The sequence below is a fragment of the Rhinatrema bivittatum genome, chromosome 2 (assembly GCF_901001135.1).
Source record: "Rhinatrema bivittatum chromosome 2, aRhiBiv1.1, whole genome shotgun sequence".
Lineage (NCBI taxonomy): Eukaryota > Metazoa > Chordata > Amphibia > Gymnophiona > Rhinatrematidae > Rhinatrema > Rhinatrema bivittatum.
In genome coordinates this window covers 258,366,153-258,394,134 of record NC_042616.1, presented here as the reverse complement: position 1 = coordinate 258,394,134, position 27,982 = coordinate 258,366,153, and the positions used below count along the sequence as shown (strand labels likewise).

General features: G+C 42.2%; 1 protein-coding gene across 1 annotated transcript in view; it reads right to left on the bottom strand.

The window, feature by feature from the left end:
* The window catches only part of NEK10 (NIMA related kinase 10), a 587,606-nt gene that overhangs the window by 544,380 nt on the left and 15,244 nt on the right, over positions 1-27,982 (bottom strand). The window contains exon 3 of the mRNA XM_029587074.1: positions 25,695-25,755. Coding sequence (XP_029442934.1) covers positions 25,695-25,755 — 61 coding nt within the window. The remainder of the gene's footprint in view (positions 1-25,694; positions 25,756-27,982) is intronic.

The following is a 27,982-nucleotide window of genomic DNA, read 5'->3' as shown; positions in this document are numbered from 1 at the left end:
CCTAGGCGTAACAATTGACAGCCAACTCAACTTTAAACGACACATCTCCAATACAATCAAAGATGGATTCTTCAAACTGCAGACATTAAAAAAACTCAAACCCCTTCTCCAAGAGCACGATTTCAGAACAGTCCTCCAATCAATTATCTTGTCAAGACTCGACTACTGCAACTCCCTCCTCCTCGGACTACCAGAAATACACATCAAACCCCTCCAAGTTCTACAGAACGCTGCCGCCCAGAATCATCTCTAACAACAAAAAATCCCCCTCACATCACACCCACGCTCAAAGAACTCCACTGGCTACCCATTACACAAAGAATCCAGTATAAAACCCTCACCCTCATGCACAAAAAAATAAACAACAACAAAATGGACTGGCTAAACAACGGAATACAACCTTACTCTACTCAAAGAACTCTCAGATCCACCAACACTGGACTCCTAGCCGTCCCCAATCTCAAAGCTGCACACCTCAACGTCACCCGCAAACGAGCCATAACAATAGCGGGCCCCACCTTATGGAACACCCTCCCCACCTGTCTCAGAAACGAACCTTCACTGCAAGTCTTCAAAAACACCTCAAAACATGGCTATTTTTAAAAGCTTTCCCACCCGACACATAACCCGCCCCAATTCGCACCATCCACTCCATGCCCCCTCCACAAGCATCTCGCCCCACACCTTTCCCTCCCTACACAAGCATCTCCCACCACCCTTTCCCTCCCTATCACTACCTTCCTCCCACTCATCCCTTCCTCTCCCCTACCCCCTCTACACTCCCTGCTCTCCTTACCATAATTTATCCTCATCACCAAGCCAGTTATGTATATATGTTATATACTATAGTCTAATGTTCCATGTACTCCTGTTAGTTCTGTTACAACTTGTTATATTTATTACCATGTTATAATGTAAAATATTCTTGTTATATTTATTACCATGTTATAATGTAAAATATTCTTATATCTATTTAATACCATGTTATAATGTAAAATAGGGCTGTTACCACCCTATTCCTTTAGTTATCTGGAAACCGATGTGATATCTCGATCGAATGTCGGTATACAAAAGAAATAAATAAATAAATAAATAAATTACTTTGGTAAAGGTTCCCAGGGCTGTTGCTAGTGTTTAGGTAATTGCCAGGTTCTTGTGGCCTGGTTTTGGCCTCTGTTGGAAACAGGATGCTGGGCTTGATGGACCCAGGGTCTGACCCAGCATGGCAATTTCTTATGTTCTTATGTTCTTATGTTCTTATGAATGGGAGCACTCTGAACTGATAATGGCTGTTATACAAAAATGAAGATATTCCTGATATGCTTCTCTTATTGGAATATGGAAGTATGCCTCCTTGAGATCTAAAGATACTAGTAATTTACCCTTCCATCACCAAGATCATAACTGAGCTTATTGTTTCCATTCAAAAATTAGGAACTTTCAGAATCTTGTTCACCATTTTTAGGTCTAGAATTGGGTGAAAAGTAACATCTTTCTTTGGAATAATGAAATAGATTGAATAACAATCTCTGTTCTTGAGAAGGTACTAGACAAATTGCCCTAAGTGTCAATAGCTTGTCTAGAGTTTCTTGCACTTCTTTCCTCTTTAACAGACTTGTACATGGAGTCTCCATGAAAATCATTTTTACAGGGCATGCTAGTTTGAATGCATAACCATTTTGGATTATCTTTAACACCATTGGTCTGCGGTTATATGAATCCACTCACTAAAATAGTCTTGAAGACAACCCACTATTAGCTGAATCAAAGAGTGGATCCTTGAGGCCTCATTACTGACTGATAGATAATGCAGAAGGCCTTGTGATATCTTGTCCTGATTTTCTCTCCCCTCAAAAGGACTGCATTTGTCTTCTTGCTCTAAAGGGCTGAGATGGAAATTGCTTCGAAATGCAGAATCTTCTGTATTAACAGAACTGGCTGTGTGCTCTAAAAGGCCTAAAGGCTAGTTTGGCTCAGTCTTCTGGCAAGCACTGTGGTTTTGTCTCTCCCAGAGATTTCACCAATTGCACTGTCTTCACCAAATAGTAGTTTCTCTTTGAAAGGTAATCTTCAAAGACGAGTATTAAACCATGAATCCACTGCAAAATGATGCAGCCATAAATGTTTTCTTGCGCCTATGAAGACAGCCTTATGAAGTCATATAAACCACCTGCAAGGTAACCTGTACCCAATTCTAACCTTGCTGTTTCCTTTGTTTCTGGAAGCTGTTGAACCCATCGCAGTAGAGCTTTGGATACATAGCCCAAACAAACTGAGCTTTTAATAGAGGATTTAATGGTAGAGAAAATGTATTTTTGTATGAGACTGATATTTTTTAATTTAATTTTTATTAAATTTTACTCCATTTACAACAAATGAAATAAAAGATATCATAAAAAATACTGGCAGATACAAAAGATTATTCATAAGAAAAAACAAAGTATTACCATGAATTAGTCCCCATTAATTAAGAGGGGGAGTAAACAAAGAAAATACTAATAAGAAATACATCAACATTCAAAGGGGGAAGAGCCAGCTTATTCATACTATCTACCCAGTGGTCAATATATTATCCTACAGTTTTATCTGTAATAAAAGTCTCTAAATGGAGAGGATCAGTAAATACGAAATTATTCCTTTGATAGGTAATCAAACATTTGTAAGAGAAATTAAGGAAAAAGATGTCCCTTAAAGCTAATACCTTATGCCTTAACTACAAAATTGCTTTCTACAATACTGTGTTATCTAAGCTACATCCAGGAAAACTTGTATTTTCTAGACTACCTTTATTCCTACAAAATTTGTGAAACACTATGAGGCTAATATTCAGTAGGCCATTTTGTGACTGCATTGTGTTCTTTAATGCCTTTTTAAACTTTTAAAGCACCTTTGGATTTTTCTTTTTTTTCTTTTCCCATCACAGGTGCACTCGGCATAAGTAGTGCTGACTTTCGTTGTTGTGCCACTGCTGCGCTTACTGCGGCAGCTTGATGCAACCTTTGCGCTTAAATACTAAAAATGGATGCAGTTTGAGAGATTAATTCTTTTCCTGCCTTTGACTCCAATTAAATAACTACCCGAATTAGCTTATAAAAATAGCGGCCCTACCTTATACTGCAATCTCCTACAACAACCACTGCTATGAGGAAGTGGGCTTCCAAAATTTTGATGTTCACTTCAACAGACCACTTGGCTTGAGCATGGCCCAAAAGCTTTCCTAAAATGAATTACATTTAAAAGGTTAATTTAAATGTTGAAGGAATTAGATAAGGTCTTAGAAATTGCTGCTGCACCATCAGCTGGAGGCAGAGAATACTGGTTTAGTCGGGTTCTATAGCTGGTAGATAATGCAGTAGTGATGTCACAAAGAAAGAATCTTTCTGCTTCCATCAGCTGGAAATAGGACAAAACCTCAACATTTTGGACTGGTGTAAAAGAAAGACAAGGCAAATGAGGTTTCCCGTCGATAGCAGGGCTGAATTAGCAATGCTGTCATGGGATCTGTCAATCAGGCCCGGGAGGCGGAGCTTGTCAAAGCAGAGAACAGAGCTTTGCTCTCTGCGGCTGTGCATGTGTTCCCGCGCAGGAAAGTAACGGAATCTCCTCAGTCTGTTTTTCCGCGAGCGGGAATCGCACGCGGAGCTGATACTCTCCTCAGTTTTAAAAACAGAAAATGTCAAAACCGGGGTTTAAACCCTGACCTTGCGGTAAAAGAATGTCTGTCACCGATGGCCATAACCGCTGTTATAAATGTCTCGGATCAAACCACGATACAGACAACTGTGAGTATTGTTCTAAAATGTCCCCGAGAGCGTTAAAACAAAGAGCCTATAGGCTTCAAGAGCTTTTTGCCTCAAGGGACCCATTAACTCATCACCAGGCCCATTAACTTCCTCGGCTCCAACAAAAAAGAAAGCTTTATCATCGATTCCTAAATCCTCTAAATTAAAAGGTAATGGGAAATCGAAAAAACAAAGGCCAATGGGTTCTCAGAAATCCCCAGTGCCTAAAGAGCCGCAACCTACCTCATCGGAGGAAGAAAGCTTACCGGCGCCGCCGACAACTTCTGCTCCTAGGGCGCCAGATGCTCACATACCGGCGCCGAAGACAGAGTATGCGCTTAACTCAGAACTTTCGGCGCGTATGGCGCAGGAAAAACCACCGTGCCGCCCAGAGATATGCAAGGCGCCGAAAACTCTTAGGCGCATGGCGCCGAAAACAACTATGCGCATGGCGCCGGAAACAACTATGCCATGGCGCCGGAAGAACCTAGGCGCATGGCGCCGGAAGAGCCTATGCGCATGGCGCCGGCAGCGCCTATACGTATGACGCCTAAAATACCTGCGAGCACGGCGCCGACTGTAAGAAAACTTATGCGCACGGCGCCGATAAACCCTGGGCATTCGGAATCAAAGAAATATGCGCATAAAACTACAACCGCGTACAATTCTACTTCCGCACATAGATATTCAAGCGCGCATAAGTCTACAGTGGCGCATACGCGCACACCGGTGCATACCTCTACTTATGCGCGTAAAAACACATACGCGCATAAAGCTAATTCACCGCATAACTCAAGATCGGCGCGTAAAAGCCGAAATTACTCGCCTCAAAAATTAAAGAGAGAATTGAAGCGAAAACGATACCCTTCACAAAGCTCTTCTTCTGAGGCTGAAGTCACAGATACTGAATCGTCATCTGAAGACTATCATAACTACTCACATCACTCCCATTCTAAAAGATTTAAAAAGAGGAGTGCTACATGGGAGATGAGTCCTTCGACTTCTAAATCATCTCATAAAGTTCCATCTGCTACCGGCTCATTAAAGGAACTGATACAAATTCCTTCCTCTACTACTTGTTCAGATTCGGAGGATTTAAAACAAACTCCAATCAATATGACACAGAGAGATAGGGAAGTGCCTGCAACTTCGCCTACAACAACTATCTCACATCATCAAGACAATCGTATGGTAATGCCCTCTCATACAAGAGAAGCATTTTTTCAATTGTCGCAGTCTCTAGCAGGTTTTTATGAGACGCTTCAATCATCTTTTAAAATAACTAATACTTCTCAGGACAATGCTACAAAACATAAAGCACAGTCTAATGGAGGAAAATCGGTAGAACCACCGATATCTCCCAGTATAAACCAACCAGCCTCGCCTACTCATATACAAGATACATCTCTTGATTCTCCTTCAATACCAACATCCCCATCATCTTCAGTGGGATGTCTATCAGATACCCAGGACCAAATACAGGAGCCGTATTCCCCTCCTGAGGACCTTACATACCCAAAATTCATAGAAAAGATGGGTACCATTCTACACCTAGAGGTCCAAAAAGAAACAGACCCTAGAGCGGAAACTCTTGGACTTCTGAAAATCTTTGATACTCAGGTGGAACCAACATCTCTTCCACCACAAGACATCCTGCATTCAGTCTTACAAAAATCCTGGGAAACGCCTTATACAACTACAGCAGTTTCCAGGAAGACAGACATGAAATTTCGTATGAAAAAGGCATCATTATACACTCTACCACAATTACCTCATGCATCAATTGTAGTAGAGTCGGTGATGCAAAGGTTCAAGAAAACAAAGTTACACACTACTTTCCCACCGGGGAAAGATAACAAATACTTGGATGAGTTTGGAAGGAAAATATACCATAACTCGATGTTAACGGCAAGAATTATGCAACATCAGTTTTATATGGTACAATATTTATATGAGTGTATGCAAGCTATGAAAGGTATACATTCCTCAGTAGCTGAACAGTTACCTCAGCCTCTTCATGACATGGAAGAATGTTCTCGACACCTGTTAAGATCAATCTATGAGGCACATGAAACTTCATCCAGGGCTTCTGCAGCAGCTATTGCAGCCCGCAGACTGGCATGGTTACGTTCCAGTTCCATACGAGATGACTTGCATGAGAAACTAACAAACCTCCCATGTACAGGAGACAACCTGTTCGGAGAAAAATTCCAGGAAGCAGTAAGCAAATTAAAGGATGAAGCTCTAGCGGTACAATCGCTAGCATCGCATCCTACTTATTCGACTACACGTCGTTATGTGGGGTTTACCCGTAGACAATCATATGCCAGAAGACCCTATAGATCATATCAATCTTTTCGTATGCAGCCATACCCTGCCTACCAACGTCCTGCTCCACTAAACAATACCTCCAATCAACGAAGAGGTAAACCACGTAACCAGAGACAACAGGCACAACAGCCAACTACTATACCAAAACCTATGTCATCTTTTTAGTTACTCAGCCGCCACCACAACATCAAGCTCCTCCAGGCAGAATTTGTGCTTGCCTGAATGTCTGGGAAAGAATAACATCAGATCAATGGGTTCTGGAGATAGTACGTCAAGGCTACCAACTCCAATTTGTAACAAAACCCATATTGCCTCATCTTTCCACACTCAAGATCTACAATTCCCATCCACAACTGGGGGAGGAAATTGCTTTACTTCGCAAGCAACAAGCAATTCGACAAATCCACCCACACTCCAAATTAGCAGTGTTTTATTCCCCATACTTCCTCATACCCAAGAAGTCGGGGGGCCTTCGCCCAATACTAGACCTAAGAGAATTGAACAAATTTCTCATCAAAGAGAAATTCAAAATGGTATCGTTGAAGTCAATTCTTCCTCTCATTCAAACCAACGATTGGATGTGCTCCATCGACCTGAAGGATGCTTACACGCACATTCCAATCCATCCATCCTCGTGGCGTTACCTGTGCTTTCGCTACAGACATCAACACTACCAATACAAAGTTCTTCCCTTTGGACTTTAGGCGGCACCCAGAGTTTTCACCAAATGCATGATAGTGGTGGTGGCTCATCTCAGGAAACAAGGTATAACCATATTTCCATATCTGGACGACTGGCTCATAATTGCCTTAACTCCAAACATCTTAATGGATCACCTCCATCAGGTGATACATTGTTTACAGGAGCTAGGGTTGGTGATAAACTTTCAGAAATCACATCTGCAACCAACACAACAGTTACAGTTCATAGGCGCATGTCTGGACACTACGTGCAACAGGGCATACCTCCCAGACGACAGAATATCACATTTCCGTCAACTTCTGCACACCTTGAAACATACTCAGAGGCCGTCAGTGAGACAAGTCCTGGTAATTCTGGGCCACATGGCGGCGGCGAATTTCATGGTGCCCAACACCAGGCTACACATGAGACGCCTACAATGGGGTCTAAAGAGACAATGGAAACAGCATTCACAACCATTGACACAGAAGGTATCGCTGACCGCAGAAATGAAAAAAGATATAGCATGGTGGCTCCTAGACTCCACCTTATCCAAGGGAGCATTGTTCAGCCCCCTCCTCACAATGCAGTCCTAACCACAGATGCGTCTCGCAAGGGATGGGGGGCTCACCTCGAGATTTACGAAACCCAAGGGTTATGGACACTCTCGGAACAGAATCTACAAATAAATCTACTGGAACTCAGAGCGATTCGCAACGCATTGCGAGTCTTCCAAGATCACCTGAAAGGACGCAGGGTCATGATCTACACAGACAACCAAGTAGCAATGTTTTACATCAACACACAAGGAGGGTCCGGTTCATGGTCCCTCTGCAAAGAGACCCTGACAATCTTCAAACATGCTCACAAAAATTGCATACATCTACAAGCAACTTACCTACCAGGAGTTGCGAACACCAGAACGGACAGACTAAGCCGCATCTTTCATCCCCACGAATGGACACTTAATACAGAAGTAGTCCAGGACATATTTCTGCAGTGGGGGACACCTTCCATAAATCTCTTTGCAACAGAGATCAATGCACAGGTTCCCAAATTCTGCTCGATAAGACCAAGCCAATTCAGGATTGCTCAAGATGCCTTCCTCATTCCGTGGACGACAGGCCTTCTCTATGCCTTTCCTCCCATACCTCTCATAACAAGAACAATTCAGAAATGCATAGCGGACAAAGCACAACTGATACTCATAGCCCCGGCATGGCCGAGGCAACCATGGTACAGTTTCCTACTTCGACTATCCGTCAAGGATCCAATTCTATTACCAAATCGTCAAGATCTTCTCAGCCAAGATCAAGGAACACTACTACACCCGCTACATTCATCTCTACACTTGACAGCTTGGAGATTGAAAGGCTCCTTCTAACAGAACAAGGAGTTTCCACTTCAGCACAATTCATTTTGTTACAATCAAGGAAACTCTCAACCAGGAAAAACTATAGCTGCAAATGGAAACGCTACTCTGCCTGGTGCACTTCCAAAGGTGTACCACCATTGGACTGTTCCCCAGAATTGCTCATTGATTATCTTTATACACTATATGTAGCTGGTCTAGCAACGTCATCCATCAGAGTTCACCTCAGCGCCATAGGCGCCTATCATAGACCAATCAATGACATTCCTATATCCAATCACCCATTACTGACTCGTTTCATAAAGGGGTTAACACACATTCGTCCTCCAGTATCCAAACCTCCAGTCCCATGGAACCTCAACATAGTTCTGGAACAGCTCATGCTTTCCCCATTTGAACCCATGGACTCGGCACACATTAAATACCTCACTTGGAAGGTGGTATTCCTGGTTGTAGTAACATCAGCACGAAGAGTGAGTGAGTTACAAGCTTTGGTCCATTATCCTCCATACTTGCAATTTCATCAACAAAAGGTAGTTCTACGAACTCACCCATCCTTCCTACCGAAAGTAGTTACCCCATTCCATCTCAATCAGACAATGGAATTACCAATATTTTTCCCTAAACCTCATGCAAACGATAGGGAAAAGCTACTGCACACACTGGATTGTAAGAGAGCTTTACAACAAGGAAGGAGGCAAATCCAAATCTGGAATGGGAGAGAAGAAGGGAAGGGAAAGAAATGAAAATTCTGGAATTGAAGAAAGGGAGGAGAGAGAGAAGGAGATGATGGAAGGCAGGTTCCAGGCTCTGGGGAGAATAGAGAGTTTGGAAGGAAGAGAGTTTCCAATATCTAGGGTACAGAATCTGAGATCAAGAGAGACAGGATCTGAAATTGAATTGCAGTGGGGACAGGAGAAGCAGGAGAATTCAGGCCTATCCAATGAGTTTTTGCAGCCCAAATACATGACCTGCATTTTTAGCATTAAATCTTAGCTATCAAACTCTAAACCATTTCTCAAGTTTTGCTAGATCCCTCTTCATTTTTCTACACCTTCCTGAGTATCTACCCTGTTGCAGATTGTGGTATCCTAAGTGACTTGTTCAATTGAAATTGGACTTGTCTTTTGTCTGCAGTTTTTGGATGGGAGGGTCTGAGTGAACTGGTGGGGCTTCAGGATGGAGTGCTAGAGGGTCTGGGTGAACTGGTGGATGTATCTGCAAATTGGTGATTCCAAGTAAGCACACAACTAAGTATTTTCAGAACTGTATATGCGCATACTTTACAATATACCTGCCTCTGCGTTCAAGTCGGGGTTATTACATACAAATTGTTCAAACTATTTCACATCTAAAATGTACATAACATATTTTTGTAGCCCCCATCCTATTCAGCTCTTTGGCATTGAGGCACAAGGGGAGGGCCACGGATTATGCAAGTCTCATGACCTCATGGAGTTTCCACACGGGGAGAAAAGAAAGTCTTTTAAAGACTCTTAGGGGTTTTTCAAACTCAGGGGCTCTTTCTCCTCACCAGTCCAATCACACAAAACGAAAACACGCTCCACTCCCAGACTGGTCAAAAATAAAGTCTTTACTTAAAATTGATGGTAGGGCAACCAAAATCCAAAAAACTCTAGCACACCAGTACTGTAATACAAGTCCATAGTACAAAATAAATCCCAGTGTTATGATTAGTGGACCCACGTGACAGTCTAACAGCCTTACCTGAGTTAGATCCACACCGAGGTTTGGCCGAAGTGGCCAAGACACAGAATCCAATACGCAGTCCGGGTCGGAGGCAGGCGGCGGGCAAGCAGAATCCAATAGTCAGTCCGGGTCGAAGGCAGGCGGCGGGCAAGCAGAATCCAATAGTCAGTCAGGGTCGGAGGCAGGCGGCGGGCAAGCAGAATCCAATAGTCAGTCAGGGTCGGAGGCAGGCGGCGGGCAAGCAGAATCCAATAGTCAGTCAGGGTCTCAAGAAAAAAGTAGAATCCACATGAAAAGCACCAGTATAAGCAAGCCTGTAGCCGAGGCATTGCTGGTGCTGAAACGCCGGGTTAAAAAGTCATTTTCCTGCACTGGCGCAGGGCCCTTCAGGGGAGGAGCCTTCTGAGCTGATTCACGTGCCTCGCTGCGGCACGCAGCCATGATGCCAGCGGGGAGTGAGCGCATCGTGTCGGGAGGAATCTCCCAACTGCGAGGTATGGGTCTGCACCGCAACCCCCAGTACTTTCTCTCTCACACTCCTCTCCACAAAGGTAAGCATTTAAGGGCAAGTACCCATGCACCTTGGGCCATCCCAGGACCTTTTGGGTGATAAAAACATCATCTTTCTTTCTCTCTCTCTCTCTTTCTCTCTCTCTCTGGAATCTCTGGCTGATTTTTGGTGGGATAAGACTTTGACTCTAGATTTTCCCAGGCAGGCTACCACTCCTCTGACATCTTTATGGTACACTCATCCACATCTCTAGCAGATTCCTTTTCTCCCTTCGGTCTTCTCAGATTCTGCTTCTCTTCAGTAACTTTCTTCCTTACAAACTCTGGACTCCCAGGATCTTCCCCTTCTGTAATCCTGCCTATCATATAAGGCTTGGCCAACCTCTCCCTAGATCCCAGCTACCTTTAAGTAGGATCACTTCTCTTTCAACCTTTCTTGTGGAGGGAAATGCCCACTGATACCACTTTGTGAAGATATAGCTGTTGTGTTTGGTTCAGTGCGGGCACATACGCAGTCCATGGCCCTTACCTACAGGCTGGGCTCAGCCGCACAGTCTCCTGATGCCATGTCTCTCCTGCTACTTGTGACGGCCCCAGACAGCACTCTCCTCTAAACTTGGCAGGAGGCTCCTCCCTGCAGTTGTGCCAACCCTGCCTGGGCCTAAGGGTCCATTTCCACAACAATAGTACCCAAACAAAAGTCCAGCTCTTGGAATCATTTCTTATACCTTCTTCCTTACTCCCACTGTATCACATGGGTGCAGATGTTTTATACTCACATACTGATACAATACTAACATCACATGAATGCAAGATTAAATTAGAGACTCCTGTCATTTTGAGGGCAGCTAGAATAGCTAAAGCCACTGTTGATATTTTTGTAAAGGGAAGAATAACCATTTTAGGAGAACATGTGATCTCTCTTTAAATCTTATTTAAATAGAAGAGAAAAAGTATATGTATTCCTTCATTACAAATATATTTGCATACTATAACATACACACATACCACAGAAAATCAGTCTATTTTATAAACTGTGCAGCTCCCATTACACAGTTTATAAAATATAGCATAGATCTCCGTGCTTCCACTTCTGCAACAAAGGATAGTTTTGAAAGTTAGGCTGAAAATGTTCTAATTCTTACACATTTTCACCAAATCCACTAGTAAAAATCCATGGTTGTGTTTTATTCCTGGCCATGACAACTTTGAAACACATGTCTCATGGCAGCAGCTACTCACCAAGGATTTCCCCTAAGGGGGAGATAATACAAGTTCCATGTGAGAGCCAGGATGGACAGAACTCCAGGACCCAATCCATGGGTCCCTCTTGAGTTGCTTTACCTGTCTAAATAATCATCCTTTTTCTTACCTAACTCTTGATCCATTGATGGGTTGCTTGTTGTGCATCTCCACTGAACTAACTACCTCCCCTAGTTGTCCCCCTAAACATCCAGAAATGGGACTTAAGTTATGGGGTGAGAGTTGTACTTTTTGTATGATTTCTCCATTTTCTATACCTCTTAGGGAATTTAAAATAGGATATCCTGCCTATTTCCTGCTACAATAAAGTCAGCCAGTATTAGAACCGTGCTCTACCATCCAGCCTAGATTAATTGGGACTGGGGAGAGTCAGAGGTTTAACCCTCTATTACACATTCTGCAATATCTATTACAGTCTCTCTACCTACCATCTAGACCACCACCACCTCCTACACTGACATTATGGGGGCAATTTTGAAATTGCCCAGGGATTTTATAGCTATATGCCTTTGAAAGTTGTTCTTTATTGGGATAATTTTCAACTGTTGGCAGGTAGCTGCAATCTTTTTATCTGGTCTTTGTACCAGTTCTCAAAGGGAAAATATGAGCAAACATTCCCTTTAAAAATTCCCACGGGAAAATGTACCCTCAAAGATTTGTCTCTTCTTTTTAAGGAAGAACTTTTCACATTCTAAACATGTGTATTTTTGAAAATGCAAAACTATTTGATATTATTGCCCTCTGACTTAACCCCACCTCATAGGTTGCCACACATTCTTTTACCCTAGGAAAGGGTACACATTTTCAGTCAGCCAATTTTTATCTGGTACATAGCCATATTCCCAGGTAAATTACTTCTGAAAATAGCTCCTTATGGGGAGTAATTTTGTAACATCGTATATAACTTAGCCAGCAAATGTGCATAAAAGTTATTCCAATTTTCAAAGCATACTTTTGCATATGAATATAATTTTAAAATCATCCCAGCAAAACAAGTATACACTACTATTTGCCAGAGGCAGGCGTAAATCTGCGAGCGCCAGCAGGCTGCTGGCGGGCCATCACCCAACCCAGGGGCTGGTCCGGAGGCCTCGACCACGCCCCAGGGCCGGTGTCACACCCCCAACATGCCTCCCGCCCCACCCCGAAATTCGCGCTGCCCACCCGACACGCCCCCTTTGCAAAGCCCCGGGACTTACGCGCGCCACTGAGCCTAGGCAAAATAGGCTTGGCGCGCGCAGGGGCCTTTTAAGAGGGTTATGCACATAACTTATGCGCGTAACCCTTTTAAAATCCGGCCCACTGGCTTTAACTATCCTACATCACACATAAATAGTAGTGATGTCACTTAAAAAGCTGTGTGATCTATCTCCATCTGCTAGAAGGTGGGGTGGTTAAACCCAATCAGTGTAGCGGACTGGTGTAGTGGAAGAGAAGGAAATGACTTTGAAAATTACCCTGTCTTGTTTCACATTGTATTGCCTATTGCCCCTATTGTGCCATCATACTTTGACAGTTGAAATATAGTTCATCTTTTTGCTAGAATTTCTGGAATGGGTAAATTTCCACAGAAAAAAATTAAAGAAGCAAAATTGCCTGTAAAATGTGATTCTTACCCTTAATGTTCATATGTAAGAACTAGGAAAAATTCCCATTTTTTCACACATTATACTTGCATAGGTTTTTCTGTGGATTTTTTTTTTTTTTTACCCCTTTCAAAAGTTACAGGAAATGAAAACCTTGGACATATGTTGCACTATTTTAAAATTGTACAAATAAATTGACTAGCAAGATTTTTGCACTACTTTTTGCCTGCTCTTTAAATCTTGTCCTAATGCCTTCAAAAACAGTACAACAGAATATTAGTTGTAGATTCACAAATTGAGTTTATACAATATAATGCCAACATCCTGATTGTAACAAGCAGCATGTAAATAAAACTGCTGCTGATCTTCCATCATGCTCCAAAATTGATTTTTTTACTCAGCCTTAAAATTCACAGAACCACAGTCTTGCTGTCCTTGCAGTCTAACAATCACCTCTACTAAAAAGACATATAAACCTGAAATGCTCAATAAAAGACACTAGAGTGAATTTTCAAAGGAGTTACACATATATCATAGGAATTTTCTAAAGCCCATTTATGCACATAAAATCTAGTTTGGTCAATGGAACACCATTAGAATTAGTGATTGTTACAACAACAAAAAAAGACTATGACGGCCTTGGTTCTCAATTCTAAACAAATTTGGTGAAATTACTCATATTAAAAAAAATAGTACCAGTGAGGGAGTTAACAGGAAATAGTTGTCATTAATCTCAAACTGCTATTAATATTTCCATAGACCATTCATTTGACTAGAAAAATTTAAAACATAGTAACATAGTAAATAATGGCAGATAAAAACCAAATGGCCTATCCAGTTTGCCCAGTTGAGATTTATCCTCTTTTGATACATATGCATATAAAATTCCCAAATGCACCCAAACACCAACTCACTCCTTGGGTGTTCCATCCATTCTGAATTGCCGAGTGCACGTTTTTGTGCATTCAAGAAATGTAAACATTTGCACAACTGATAAAAATTATCACAGTGGGATTGACGTTCATGACTTTATTCCATTTATGCCGACCTTTGATTTCTGATAATTTGTCCTCCCCTCCTCCTTTCCATTTTTCTGCCAATACTGAAACACCCTAGAACTTCCAACTACATGATTTTGTGCAGGTGCAGCATATACCGCATTATTTACTGCATTACTCTGACATTCAGAGTCAGCTTGGCATATCTCATGACAAATTCTATGCTACCTCTACAGATCACTTTGTTTGCTTGTCATTGAGCCATTTATAACTTGCCAAGTGCACGTTTTCTGTACGTGAGCTTGTACTGTAATGTATTTCTGTATTATACTGACAGTCAGTGTCAGTCTATGGTATCTCATGGCTTAGATTCTCTCCTACCTATACAGATCACTTTTTTTAATGATTGTTATTGTGTTTTTGGACCACATCGTTATTTTTCCTCCTTTATCTCTTCTTATTGTTCCCTCACACAGAAAAAATTCTGGGTGTGTCTAACTTTCTGCTGAGAAACAGAGATGATAAATTTGCTCTATTTTCTGAGATTTGGAAAAGGTTTATTAGAAACATACAAATGTGCTATAAAGCTGGCTCAAAATTATTTTTATTTCTATTTATTTATTAATTTATGGCATAGTAGATGAAAGACTGTTCTTAACAAAATCCAAGTGCCAAATATTGCAGTTCATGGCTCCTAAGCCAGGTAAATACAGCCAGAAATAGAAATAGAAAGCATGCAGATAGAAGTCAAACTACCTCAGAAAATGAATCAGGAGGAGTGGAAAGAGGGAAATATTTACTGGTGCATGTGCCACTTTTCTATGTTGTAAACATATATGGAGCAAAAACTGAATAGGGTAGAGAGTAAAATTACCAGAAATGGAAGTTCATCATATAATCTTATTATTAGTAATGACATTTATTTATTTAAAAATGTTTGTATACCGCCTGTACAAATAAAAATTTTGTCAAAACGGTTTATAGTTTAAAACATACATAATATGAATAAAAACAATAAAATAAACAAATTTCTAAAGACAGAATCAGCAGATAAACAATGAGCTCCTTTCGAACAAAAGTGCCATAACTTGCTTAAATATGAACTAGGGTAATGGAGGGGGGGGGGGGGGAGAAGGAGCAAGGGTCATGGAAACATCATGAAGGGAAATTTTAATGGTTAATTTGAAGAAGAAATGTTAAAGGCTTTATGAAACAAATAGGTTTTTAAGGATTTCTTGAATTGATGAACAGATGATATGAGTCTGAGGGAATCTGGTAAAGAGTTCCACAAGGATGGACCTGCCACCGAAAAAGCTCTCTTGCGGGTTAAATCTAATCTTGCTAATTTGATTGAGGGTACATCTAAAAGTTTTTTTGATAAGGACTGTAACTGTCTAGCTGGTTTATAAATATGTAAAGACGTACACAGCCAGGTTGATGAAGGTCCGGAGTTCACTTTCCCAGTGGGTACAGTAGAGAACAAAGAAGTATACTAATACTGTATTTGAGGTGCATGTTACAATATTACAGAAAGTTTTCAAACCTTACATCACAGCCTCCCATTTCTCTCTTTCTTTCTGTATCTGTCTTGATTACACTGATTTCTGTTGTTGGTTTTAGCATTTGTTTGGTAAAGTCTGTAATTAGGTCTTTTTGTCTCTCTGCATTGAGTGAGATAATTACAGCTATCTGACTGGTATTGAAGTCAGGGCAATGTGTACAGCAGAAAAAACAAAGAAAGATATGTGCAAGCATAGTACACACAATTATATTATAAAAAGAATGATGCAGTTGTCTTACAGGCCTGATTAGATCAGCTTAGGTATATATCTACTGTATATCATATAATACATATAGGCCCAACTTGAATTAAATTGTGGGTATGAACACACTGACAGTCATAAATGATGAAAAGTCATGGAACTACAACCTGCTGTGATCATGTACACTGATTGTGCAAGCCTTTAAACCTCAATTGTATAACAATATGCCTGTAACAGTTCTAGAGAAACTGTACTTTGAATTGAAAAATGTAAAAACAGCTGTTAAAATGTGAAAGATTTTAATTTGTATTATAATACTGTAATTCTTAACTTTTCTTTCAATTATAGAGTCTAAAACATCGTTGCATATTTTGATGCAAACAGCTGTTCTAGTTTGTTAGCCACTCCCAGCAGTTTGTAGTGTATTTTTAGATTTTCTTATACACACACAGGGGTAGATGTTAAAAAAATGCGCATTCACGTACTTTTGTTGGCGCACCAGTCGCAAACAAAAGTACGCTGGATTTTATAAGATACGCGCGTAGCCGCGGGTATCTTATAAAATCCTGGATCGGCGCGTGCAAGGCTGCCGATTTTGGGCAGCCGGCGCACGCCAAGCAGCACAGCCTGCCTCCGTTCCCTCCGAGGCCGCTCCGAAATCGGAGCGGCCTCGAAGGAAACTCTCTTTCGCCCTCCCCTCACCTTCCCCTCCCTTCCTCTACCTAACCCACCCCCCCGGCCCTATCTCACCCCCCCCCCCCTACCTTTGTCCATGGATTTACGCCTCCCGGAGGGAGAAGTAAATCCACGCGCGCCAGTGGGCCGCTGGCGCGCCGAGACATGACCTGGGGGCAGTTCCGGAGGGCATGGCCACGCCCACGGACCACCCTGGGCTGAAACCACGCCCCCGGGCCCGCCCCCGAAACGCCGCATCCCGCCCCCAAAACGCCATGTCCATTGGCCCCCAACACGCCCCTGACAAAAAACCCCGGGACTTACGCGAGTCCCGGGGCTCTGTGCGCGCCGGCAGGCCTATGGAAAATAGGCGCGCCGACGCACAAGGCCCTGCTCGCGTAAATTCGCCCGGATTTACGCGAGCAGGGCTTTTAAAATCCGCCCCACAATGTTTTGACTTTTGTTTTTAAGGAGTTTGTTGGTTTTTGCATCTAATTTTAAGTTCACTTGAAAAACATTTACTATCAACAAACCAGAAACCTACAATCCAGGATTGAGGGGGCGGGTATATGATGATTGGTTGAGGTTCATTTTTAAGGAAGTTGCAGCATATGTTGATATGTATGGATGGTGGTGCCCGGAAGTAGCATACTTCATTTGCGTTTGAGGAGTGTTCATGGTGGCATGTAGGAATATTACCAGGTTAGTATTTTATGGGAGGAATACATACAATTGTGTTTATCCTGGGGGATTTTGATGTTGTATTTGTGCTTTGAATTTAGAAAAGTATGGTGGATGGTTGCAGAAGAAGTTGAAGTCATATTGATGTGAATGAGGGTGTCCATGATTATCAAATGTGCTATTATTGGTGGATTATAGTAACCGTGCATTGATAAACATGAAGTAGGTATATTTAAAGTGGCTAGTAATATGGGTGGGGAGGGGTTATTTGTGATTCATATAATGAGGAATGATTTTGAATTTTTCAAGCGAGTCCGTGTTGGGAAAATAAAAGGGGATTATGCGAATAGAAGATTGATATGGACATGAAGTTGTGGGGAGCACAATTATAGGCAGATACAGTACAGTGCACTCCAGTGGAGTGCACTGTACTGTATCAGTGCACTCCAGTGGAGTGCACTGTTATCCCAGGTTTGGACGCGCGTTTTCGAAGCGCTAGCTTTACCCCTTATACAGTAAGGGGTAATAGCGCGTCAAAAACATGCGTCCAACTCCCCGGAAACTAATAGTGGCCGCAACATGCAAATGCATGTTGATGGCCCTATTAGTTATTCCCGCGCAATACAGAAAGTAAAATGTGCAGCCAAGCCGCACATTTTACTTTCAACAATTAATGCCTGCCCAAAGCCTGACGTTAATTTCTGCTGGCGCCGGGGAAGTGTACAGAAAAGCAGATAAAACTGCTTTTCTGTACACCCTCCGACTTAATATCATAGGGATAATATGTCGGAAGCCCCAAAAGTAAAAAAAAAGTAAAAATTAAAAAGAAAAAAATTAAAAATCAGCCCACGGGTCAGAAGACAGATGCTCAATTATGCTGGCGTCCGTTTTCCGAACCCGTGGCTGTCAGCGGGTTTGAGAACCGACGCCGGCAAAATTGAGCATCGGCTGTCAAACCCGCTGACAGCCGCCGCGCTCCTGTCAAAAAGGAGGCACTAGGGATGCACTAGTGTCCCTAGCGCCTCCTTTTACCGCGGGCCCTAATTTGCATAGGCCACCCTCCTGAATCGCGTGCCCAGGAGAGTGGCCTGCGCTCGCCAGCTCTCCCACGTGTTTTTCTGTATCGGCCTGTTAGTAAGTAGAAAATATGTTGTAGAATAGTGATAATTAATAGGAATGATTTAAGGGTATTATTAATGATTGTCGTATGTTTTAGTTGTAGAGTATATGGAATGGTGTTTGGACTACATGTGAGCAATGCAGACTGCACTGACGAGATTTGGCTTCATAGAAGATACTGGTCCAGGAATTTATGGGAATGGTGCAGAAATAATCCCCTGAGGAAGCCCGGGTGGGGTGAAACAAGGGTCCTTGTTGGGAGGTGGTGGTGTATTCTGATTTTAGATGGAGGTTTTTTAGATATGTATGATGTATGAATGGGATGATGTATGAGTGGTGAAGTGAACATGAATGGATTAGGACAGATGGAAATGGTCTTTTATATCTTTTGATATGTTTATATGGGTAATTCAAGGGAGGATGTAAATGTGTCTCCATACCTTCTGATATGTTCATATGTGTAATTTGATGATGGATATTGTATTTAGGAACATTATGTAAACAGTATATTTGAATACATTTAAACTTTGATATATGTAAAATAATAAAAACAAAATTGTGGAATATGTATTTATAAGGTTGTTGATGGAAAGGATTTATGAATGATTAGATTTATGATGGCACTACATGTTGTTGCGACCGTTGCTTCCCAACAGCTTCATTCCGCCTACCTTTCCTTTTTTGCGCCTCCTCCTGCTGTTCACAGATGCCTGGCTGCCGCGGCGTCCACCTGCCGTCCTCTCCGGCATCACCTGACCAGCTTGAGCATTGCCTCCCGCCATGTTCTACAGGTACCTTAGGGCGCACGGACTGCGCAGCCCTCATTCTTATTTCCTCATTGGTGCATTCCTCAGGGGCGTCCCCCTGTGATGACATCACGCTGCCCGGATATTTAAGCCTACAGTTTATTGCTAGCCGTTGAGTTAGCAGGGGGGAATTCTTACGGATGGGATTCGCTCTTCGTACCCAGCTACTTTGCCTCTCCAACTTCCATTGGACTCTTTCTGCTCACAGGGTATCGGCTCCTCGGGGCCCCTTTTGCTTCTTTCAGGTCGCTATCAGGTAACTGGTACTCGCTCCTTGAGGGCCCATGTTCCCTGACCCACTGCCTGCATCTATCTCCTCTTCTACTTGGAAGAATTTGCTACAGACACCATCAGTGAGTACTATTATCATCCACTCCTCAGAGCTGTCTCCCTGGAACCAGGTACTCGCTCCTTAAGGGCCTGCCTCCATGCCAGTGCCATCTCCTATGTGGAACTGCTGTGTGAGTACTTTGCCAATGAGTCTTTCTGCGCGCAGGGATCTGGTACTCGCTCCTCGAGGGCCAGCTCTCCCTATCTCGGGGCTTCTCCATATTTGGGACTCTGTGAATGTTCTATTGTACTCATTTTCTCAGTTCTCTCCACTACAGCACCCTGGGGAATACTAGCCCTGCCGGGCTACATCTTCTACTTATTACTGCCACCTCTGGTGGCTTCTCAAACTGTCTAAATAAAAATATAATCAGTGTTTGTGTGTCCAGAGCTGAGCCTGACCTATGGCCCCTCACGGGTCTTCCCCCCGTGGGTGTAGTCAGCTGCCACAGTGTCCAAGGGTCCACCCAAACCTCACTAATTATAACACATGTATACACTATAAGTTCTAGGGTAAAGCCAGTCTCAGGGGTTCTAGTGTTTTTAAGCCTCCTATCTGTTCCAAGCATGACCGAGTTCTTAATGGTTATCATTAGGGTTATCATTAGGGACTTTTGGCCAGCTTGGGGGGCCTCCTGACCCCCACAAGACTTGCCAAAAGTCCAGCGGGGGTCCGGGAGCGACCTCCTGCACGCCAATATTCAAAATGGCGCCGGCGCTACCTTTGCCCTGTCACATGGTAAGGGCAAAAGGCCACCGGCGCCATTTCTATTAACGCAGCCATGACCCGAGAGCAGGAGATCGCGCCGGGACCCCCCTCCCCACTGGACCCCAGGTAATTTAAAACATTTTGGGGGGGGTTCGGGAGGGTGGGGGATTTGTTTTAAAGGGTCTGGGTGGGTTTTAGGGTTGTTTTGGTGTGCCGGTTTTCCCGCCCTCCCCCTCCCCCGATAAAATGATTTTTTTAACCAAAAAAACCATGACGATCAGATTCCCCCCCCCTCAGCCAAAATTGATCGGTAAGACGATCGATCACACGATTCACATCCCTAGTTATCATACTGCTGGCCTCTCCATGCAATTACTGTGTTTCAGCTGTAACAAATAAGAATTAAGCATTTTGTCAAATTATTTCAAAGTTTTGTGACAACAGTGGTTTCTTTACTGTTAGTATCATACAAATTTCAATAAAAGAACTCACTGTAGAGTTCTGGTTTGTTGATAGTAAATGTTTTTCAAGTGAACTTAAAATTAGATGCAAAACCCAACAAAATCCTTAAAAACAAAAGTCAAAACATTGTGCGTGTACAAGAAAATCCAAAAATGCACTGCAACCTGCTGGGAGTGGCTAACACTCTAGAACAGCTATTTGCATCAAATTTCCAATAGGTTGGAGACCTAATGCAATGATCACAGCAGGTTGGAGACCTAATGCAATTGTGAAGCCCTCCTATATCAACATAACTTTATTTTATTTTATTAGATATTGTGTTCTGACATTTGCTGACAATTTATAGATGACTATGGGAGGTCCCTGATTCTGGTCTTAAGAACACAAGTAGGCATATTGTTATACAATTGAGATGTAAAGGCTCGCACAATCAGTGTACATGATCACAGAAGGTTGCAGTGGGTATGGCTATAAGTGTTTTCATGCATTTCATAATGTATGTGTACCATACTTATCAGATGCATATTACATAAGTATAAAAACAAACCTTTCTATAGAACAATAGCTTGATAAGTTAACAAGAGATGCAGCATTCAGGTTTTTCAATTGCAAAAGATACCTTTATTCAGTTTGCAGGGTAACTGACTCAGCTGCTCACAAAGCTAGAGGAGATTTTGGCTTGAACTATAGCTGAATGCCACCTAGTCTGCATCCAAGTTGAAAACTTAAAAATCACAACTATTAGGAAAGGAATGCAGAATATAATAATGCCTTTATAATGCTCAATGGTGCAATTGTACCAAGAGTACTGTGTGCAATTCTGGTCACCACATCTCAAAAAAACTATAGCTGACCTAGAATACGTTCAGAGAGAAAGATTAAATGATTTTTTTGCTTTAGTGTTTACTGAAGAGGATGTTGGAGAGGTACCCGTACTGGAGAAGGTTTTCAAGGGTAATGATTCAGATGGACTGAACCAAATCACGGTGAACCTAGAAGATGTGGTAGACCTGATTGACAAACTGAAGAGTAGTAAATTACCTGGACCAGATGGTATACACCACAGAGTTCTGAAGGAACTAAAAAATGAAATTTCAGACCTATTAGTAAAAATTTGTAACCTATCGTTAAAATCATCCATTGTACCTGAAGACTGGAGGATAGCTAATGTAACACCAATATTTAAAAAGGGCGCCAGGGGCGATCCAGGAAACTACAGACCAGTTGGCCTGACTTCAGTGCCAGGGAAAATAATAGAAATTGTTCTAAACATCAAGATCACAGAACATATAGAAAGACATGGTTTAATGGAACAAAGTCAGCATGGCTTTCCCCAAGGCAAGTCTTGCTCACAAATCTGCATCACTTTTTTGAAAGAGTTAATAAACATGTGGATAAAGGTGAACCGGTAGATGTAGTGGACTTGGATTTTCAGAAGGAGTTTGATAAAGTTTCTCATAAGAGGCTTCTAGGAAAAGTAAAAAGTCATGGGATAGGTGTGATGTCCTTTCGTGGATTACAAACTGGCTAAAAGACAGGAAACATAGAGTAGGATTAAATGGACAATTTTCTCAGTGGAAGAGAGTGGGCAGTGGAGTGCCTCAGGGATCTGTATTGGGACCCTTACTTTTCAAAATATCTTTAAATGATCTGGAAAGAAATACGACAAGTGAGGTAATCAAATTTGCAGATGATACAAAATTGTTCAGAGTAGTTAAATCACAAGCAGATTGTGATAAAATGCAGGCAGACCTTGTGAGACTGGAAAATTGGGCATCAAAATGGCAGATGGAATTTAATGTGGATAAGTGCAAGGTGATGGATATAGGGAAAAATAACCCATGCCATAGTTACACAATGTTAGGTTCCATATTAGGTGCTACTACCCAAGAAAGAGATCTAAGCGTCATAGTGAATAACACATTGAAATCATCAGTTCAGTGTGCTGCAACAGTCAAAAAAGCAAACAGTATGTTGGGAATTATTAGAAAGGGAATGGTGAATAAAACAGAAAATGTCATAATGCTTCTGTATCGCTTCATGGTGAGACCACACCTTGAATACTGTGTACAATTCTGGTCGCCGCATTTCAAAAAAGATATAATTGTGATTGAGAAGATACAGAGAAGGGCTACCAAAATGATAAGGGGAATGGAACAGCTCCCCTATGAGGAAAGACTAAAGAGGTTAGGACTTTTCAGCTTAGAGAAGAGACGGCTGAGGGGGGATATGATAGAGGTGTTTAAAATCATGAGAGGTCTAGAACGGGTAGATGTGAATCGGTTATTTTGCTTTCGGATAATAGACAGACTAGGGGGCACTCCATGAAGTTAGCATGTGGCACATTTAAAACTAATCGGAGAAAGTTCTTTTTCACTCATCACACAATTAAACTCTGGAATTTGTAACAGAGGATGTGGTTAGTGCAGTTAGTATAGCTCTGTTTAAAAAAGGATTGGATAAGTGCTTGGAGGAGAAGTCCATTACCTGCTATTAATTAAGTTGACTTAGAAATTAGCCACTGCTATTACTAGCAATGGTAACATGGAATAGACTTAGTTTTTGGGTACTTGCCAGATTCTTATGGCCTGAATTGGCCACTGTTGGAAACAGGATGCTGGGCTTGATGACCCTTGGTCTGACCCAGTATGGCATGTTCTTATGTTCTTAACCAAAATTATAAAGGGAATGGAATGTTTCCCCTATGAGGAAAGGCTGAAGAGCTGGGGGGAGATATGATAGAGATCTATAAAATCATAAGTGAAATAGAACAGGTAAATGTACATTGGTTGTTGACTTTTTCAAAAAATACAAAGACTAGGGGATAGTCCATGAAGTTTCTAAGTAGCACATTTAAAACATATGGAAGAAAATACTATTTTTTTTTCTTTATTGGTTTTTATTACACCGGGACACCAACACACAAGTAAACTCTCGAATTTATTGCCTGAAGATATTCTAAATACAGTTAGCAAAGCTGGGTTTAAAAAAGGTTTGGACAACTTCCTGAAGAAAAGTCCATAAACCGTTATTAACTAGGTAAACTTGGGGAAAGCCATTACTTGTCCCTGAATGTAGGCGGCATGGAATTTATCAACTATTTGGGATCCTGTCAGGTACTCATGACCTGGATTGGCCACCTTTGGATCAGGATGCTGGGCTTGACAGATCCTTGGTCTGACCCAGTATGGAAGTTCTTATGTTCTGCTAGGCACATTGGGATCCACAAAGTGACAAGACACTTCAGTCTATTTCACAAGATTGTGAAGGTAATTTCACTTTTATTAATAAATGTGTATCAGAAGGAGTTGATTTCAGTCCCCCAACTCGATTGTGTTTTGCCACTCCGGCTGCATCGGGAGGGACAGTAAATAACAATGTACTGAAAAAAAGTAGATCCGAAAAACAGTCAGCTTCTCCAGACTCGATCTGTGTTGGGGGACAGAAATCAACTCCTTCTGATACACGTTTATTAATAAAAGTGGAATTGCCTTCACAATCCTGTGTAATTGACTGAATTGTTTTGTTACTTTGTGGATCCTAATGTGCCTAGCGCTACACTTTCTGCATTTGGACATTTTCCATTGAGTATACCGCTCGTCCTCCCCACCCTTATTTTTGCTTAATTATTATGTTCTAGCACTGTTTCAGTGTTTCCTTTAGTCATAGCTAATGCTGACTGTGTTTTATTTAGTGCTTTACTGTATATTAGGGATGTGAATCGTTTTAGGACGATTAAAATTATCGTCCGATAATTTTAATATCGTCTTAAACCGTTATGGAACACAATACAATACAGATTCTAACGATTTATCGTTATAAATCGTTAGAATCATGAGCCGGCACACTAAAACCCCCTAAAACCCACCCCCGACCCTTTAAATTAAATCCCCCACCCTCCCGAACCCCCCCCAAATAACTTAAATAACCTGCGGGTCCAGCGGCGGTCCGGAACGGCAGCGGTCCGGAACGGGCTCCTGCTCCTGCATCTTGTCGTCTTCGGCCGGCGCCATTTTCCAAAATGGCGCCGAAAAATGGCGGCGGCCATAGACGAAAAAGATTGGACGGCAGGAGGTCCTTCCGGACCCCCGCTGGACTTTTGGCAAGTCTCGTGGGGGTCAGGAGGCCCCCCACAAGCTGGCCAAAAGTTCCTGGAGGTCCAGCGGGGGTCAGGGAGCGATTTCCCGCCGCGAATCGTTTTCGTACGGAAAATGGCGCCGGCAGGAGATCGACTGCAGGAGGTCGTTCAGCGAGGCGCCGGAACCCTCGCTGAACGACCTCCTGCAGTCGATCTCCTGCCGGCGCCATTTTCCGTACGAAAACGATTCGCGGCGGGAAATCGCTCCCTGACCCCCGCTGGACCTCCAGGAACTTTTGGCCAGCTTGTGGGGGGCCTCCTGACCCCCACGAGACTTGCCAAAAGTCCAGCGGGGGTCCGGAAGGACCTCCTGCCGTCCAATCTTTTTCGTCTATGGCCACCGCCATTTTTCGGCGCCATTTTGGAAAATGGCGCCGGCCGAAGACGACAAGATGCAGGAGCAGGAGCCCGTTCCGGACCGCTGCCGTTCCGGACCGCCGCTGGACCCGCAGGTTATTTAAGTTATTTGGGGGTGGGGGATTTAATTTAAAGGGTCGGGGGTGGGTTTTAGGGGGTTTTAATGTGCCGGTTTTTCGGTTTTTTGATTTTTTTAACGATTTTCACGATTTTTCACGATATTTTACCCCCCCAAACGGCAACAATACGATTCCCTCCCCCTCCCAGCCGAAATCGATCGTTAAGACGATCGAGGACACGATTCACATCCCTACTGTATATAGTATGGCGATATGAATTAAAGCATTTTAGCATGACAACTTTACCAGACATACAAAAATAAGCCAGTTTCATAGGTTCTAGGTTACAGTCCTTTCTTTACCTGTTGTTTGCTTGCTTGAACATTTAAAAGGGACAACAGTCTTTTGATGTCTGAGTAGTCTCTAGAATTAAACAGAGCAATACAACATTTAAAATAATATTTAGATAAATAATGTCAATAGCCATATTATTACAAACAAGTTCAGACTCTTCACATGACACTCCTGGAAGTAGAGAGGTGTGAAAAATTTGCAGCCAAACTCAAACCAGGCTGATTTCATCATAATTTGAGTACCTGGTAAATGTCTGATTTTCTTCAGCAATTCCATGGAAAATCCGAAATGGAACTAAAAAACTAACGTTGGTTCTTTGAAAAAGCTGAAGCAGTTTGGCAGAACCAATTAAATCTGCTTTGTATTTTTCAAAAATTTGCATTTCATCAAAGAGGTTTTCATGAACCCTCAAAATTATTCCCGATTCATTAGATCATGTGGTGAATCTCTGGTAAAGAAATTCACATACCACTAGTTAAAAGGCAGATTAGATTGTTTGAAGTTGTCTTTAATATGGCTGACTAATTCCTTAACATCCCACAGATGAGTATATGCATAATAGCTTGCATACAATGGGCCTGATATTCAGAGCTGGCTGTGCAAGTGACTTAAGGCTGGATTCATCATTCTTCGCAGAATGATGAATCCAGCGAAAAACGGGGCGGGGGTGAAGGGGGGACAGGCCCACGAAAGGCTGTAGCCATTTGCACCACAGCAGTGCAATTTAGCCGGCCCACCATGGCCAGCTGCAGCCTTTCGCGCGAATAGCGCCACCGTGAAAGGTGGTGCTATTTGCCACGCTACTGCCGGCGATAATGTTCCTCACATTATCACCGGCAGCCGACTCCTCCCCCTCCCCTCCAGCTAATTAACATCCTATCACAAGCAAAAAGCCCCTTTTCGCATGCGATAGGGGTTTATCGCGTGCGTTAGGGCCCTAACGCACGCAATAAATGTTTAGAAAATAACCCCCTTACCCGGATAGAACTTATCCGGCTAAGATACAATGTTTATTCAGGGGCATGGCAAAGCCAATGAATATACACGTATATGCATGTACTTTGCTGGATTAGTCTACTGGCTAAGTTTAGACCTACTCTTTGGGGCATCTAAACTTAGATATAACCTTATGCGGCTAACTCCAAATATTGGTAGTTAGCCATATAAATTATACGGCTAACTTGCTCCACCCCCGATCCGCCCAGTATGTACCTACTTATTGTGCACTTAACTTTTAGCCATATAATGGACTTATACAGCTAAGCAGTGGCCGTTGAACATAGGACACATTCAGTGGCCGCTACTTAGCTACATAAGTCCCACTTATCTGGTTAAATAGTGCTGAACGCACTTTGAATATTGAGCCCAATGTATCTTAAGAAAGTTTCAATTGTTACAAGTTTATCAGAATAACCTGTATTTAATGTCATTATCATACTAGTAGAGATTTCTATTGTAGATATAATTATGAATACATAAGTATTCTGGCCAATCAATTAATACTCACACTTAACCACACTTTAAAATATAAGGAGAAATAGTTATCAGCTGGGGCTATTCTCATTAAGGGGTTCTTATCACCCTGTACAAGTTTATGAGAAAGCATTACCAGGAGCTAGGAAAAGGTCTTTTTACATTTAGAACTAGGATCCACTCATTAAGATTAAAAGGAAGCAGAAAATGATTGTTTTTGTTGAGGATGATTAAGTTCTGTTGACTCAGACAATCCTAACCAATTCTGTAAAAGTGTTTAAAATTAACTGGGAAATTTATCCAAATGCGTTATGGCACTAATAAACACAATAACACCACAACGCATGGGATAGTTATCACGAAGTGAATGCAAATTTTACAAATTTATTCAAAGGGGTGGGATTAGGGAGGGCTTTGGGCAGGATCAATGAAAATGAGGAGCACGATAGTGTAACGCCGGAAATAACTACATTTTTTTTCCTGGCGTTAAGTTATGTGATATGCCTGAAACAGCTGAAACGCAATTTGTAATAAATATCACAAATTATGTTTCGGGTAGGGAAAGGGAGAAGGAAGTGTTGAGAGAGAGAGAGAGGGGCTCTGGGGTGGCACACATACAGTAGTAGTGAGCTATTTATACTGTTATAGGACAGTAGACTCATACGAATAGCACAGTAAATTTCAGTGAAAATTTGACTTTCCTCACTCCAAATCACATCAAATCTTCACCGAAGTCTACTGTGCTGTTCGTATGTCTCACTCTGCATGTACAACTGGCCCCAAAACCTTAGACCACCACCAAATCCTCACCTCGAGTTACCAG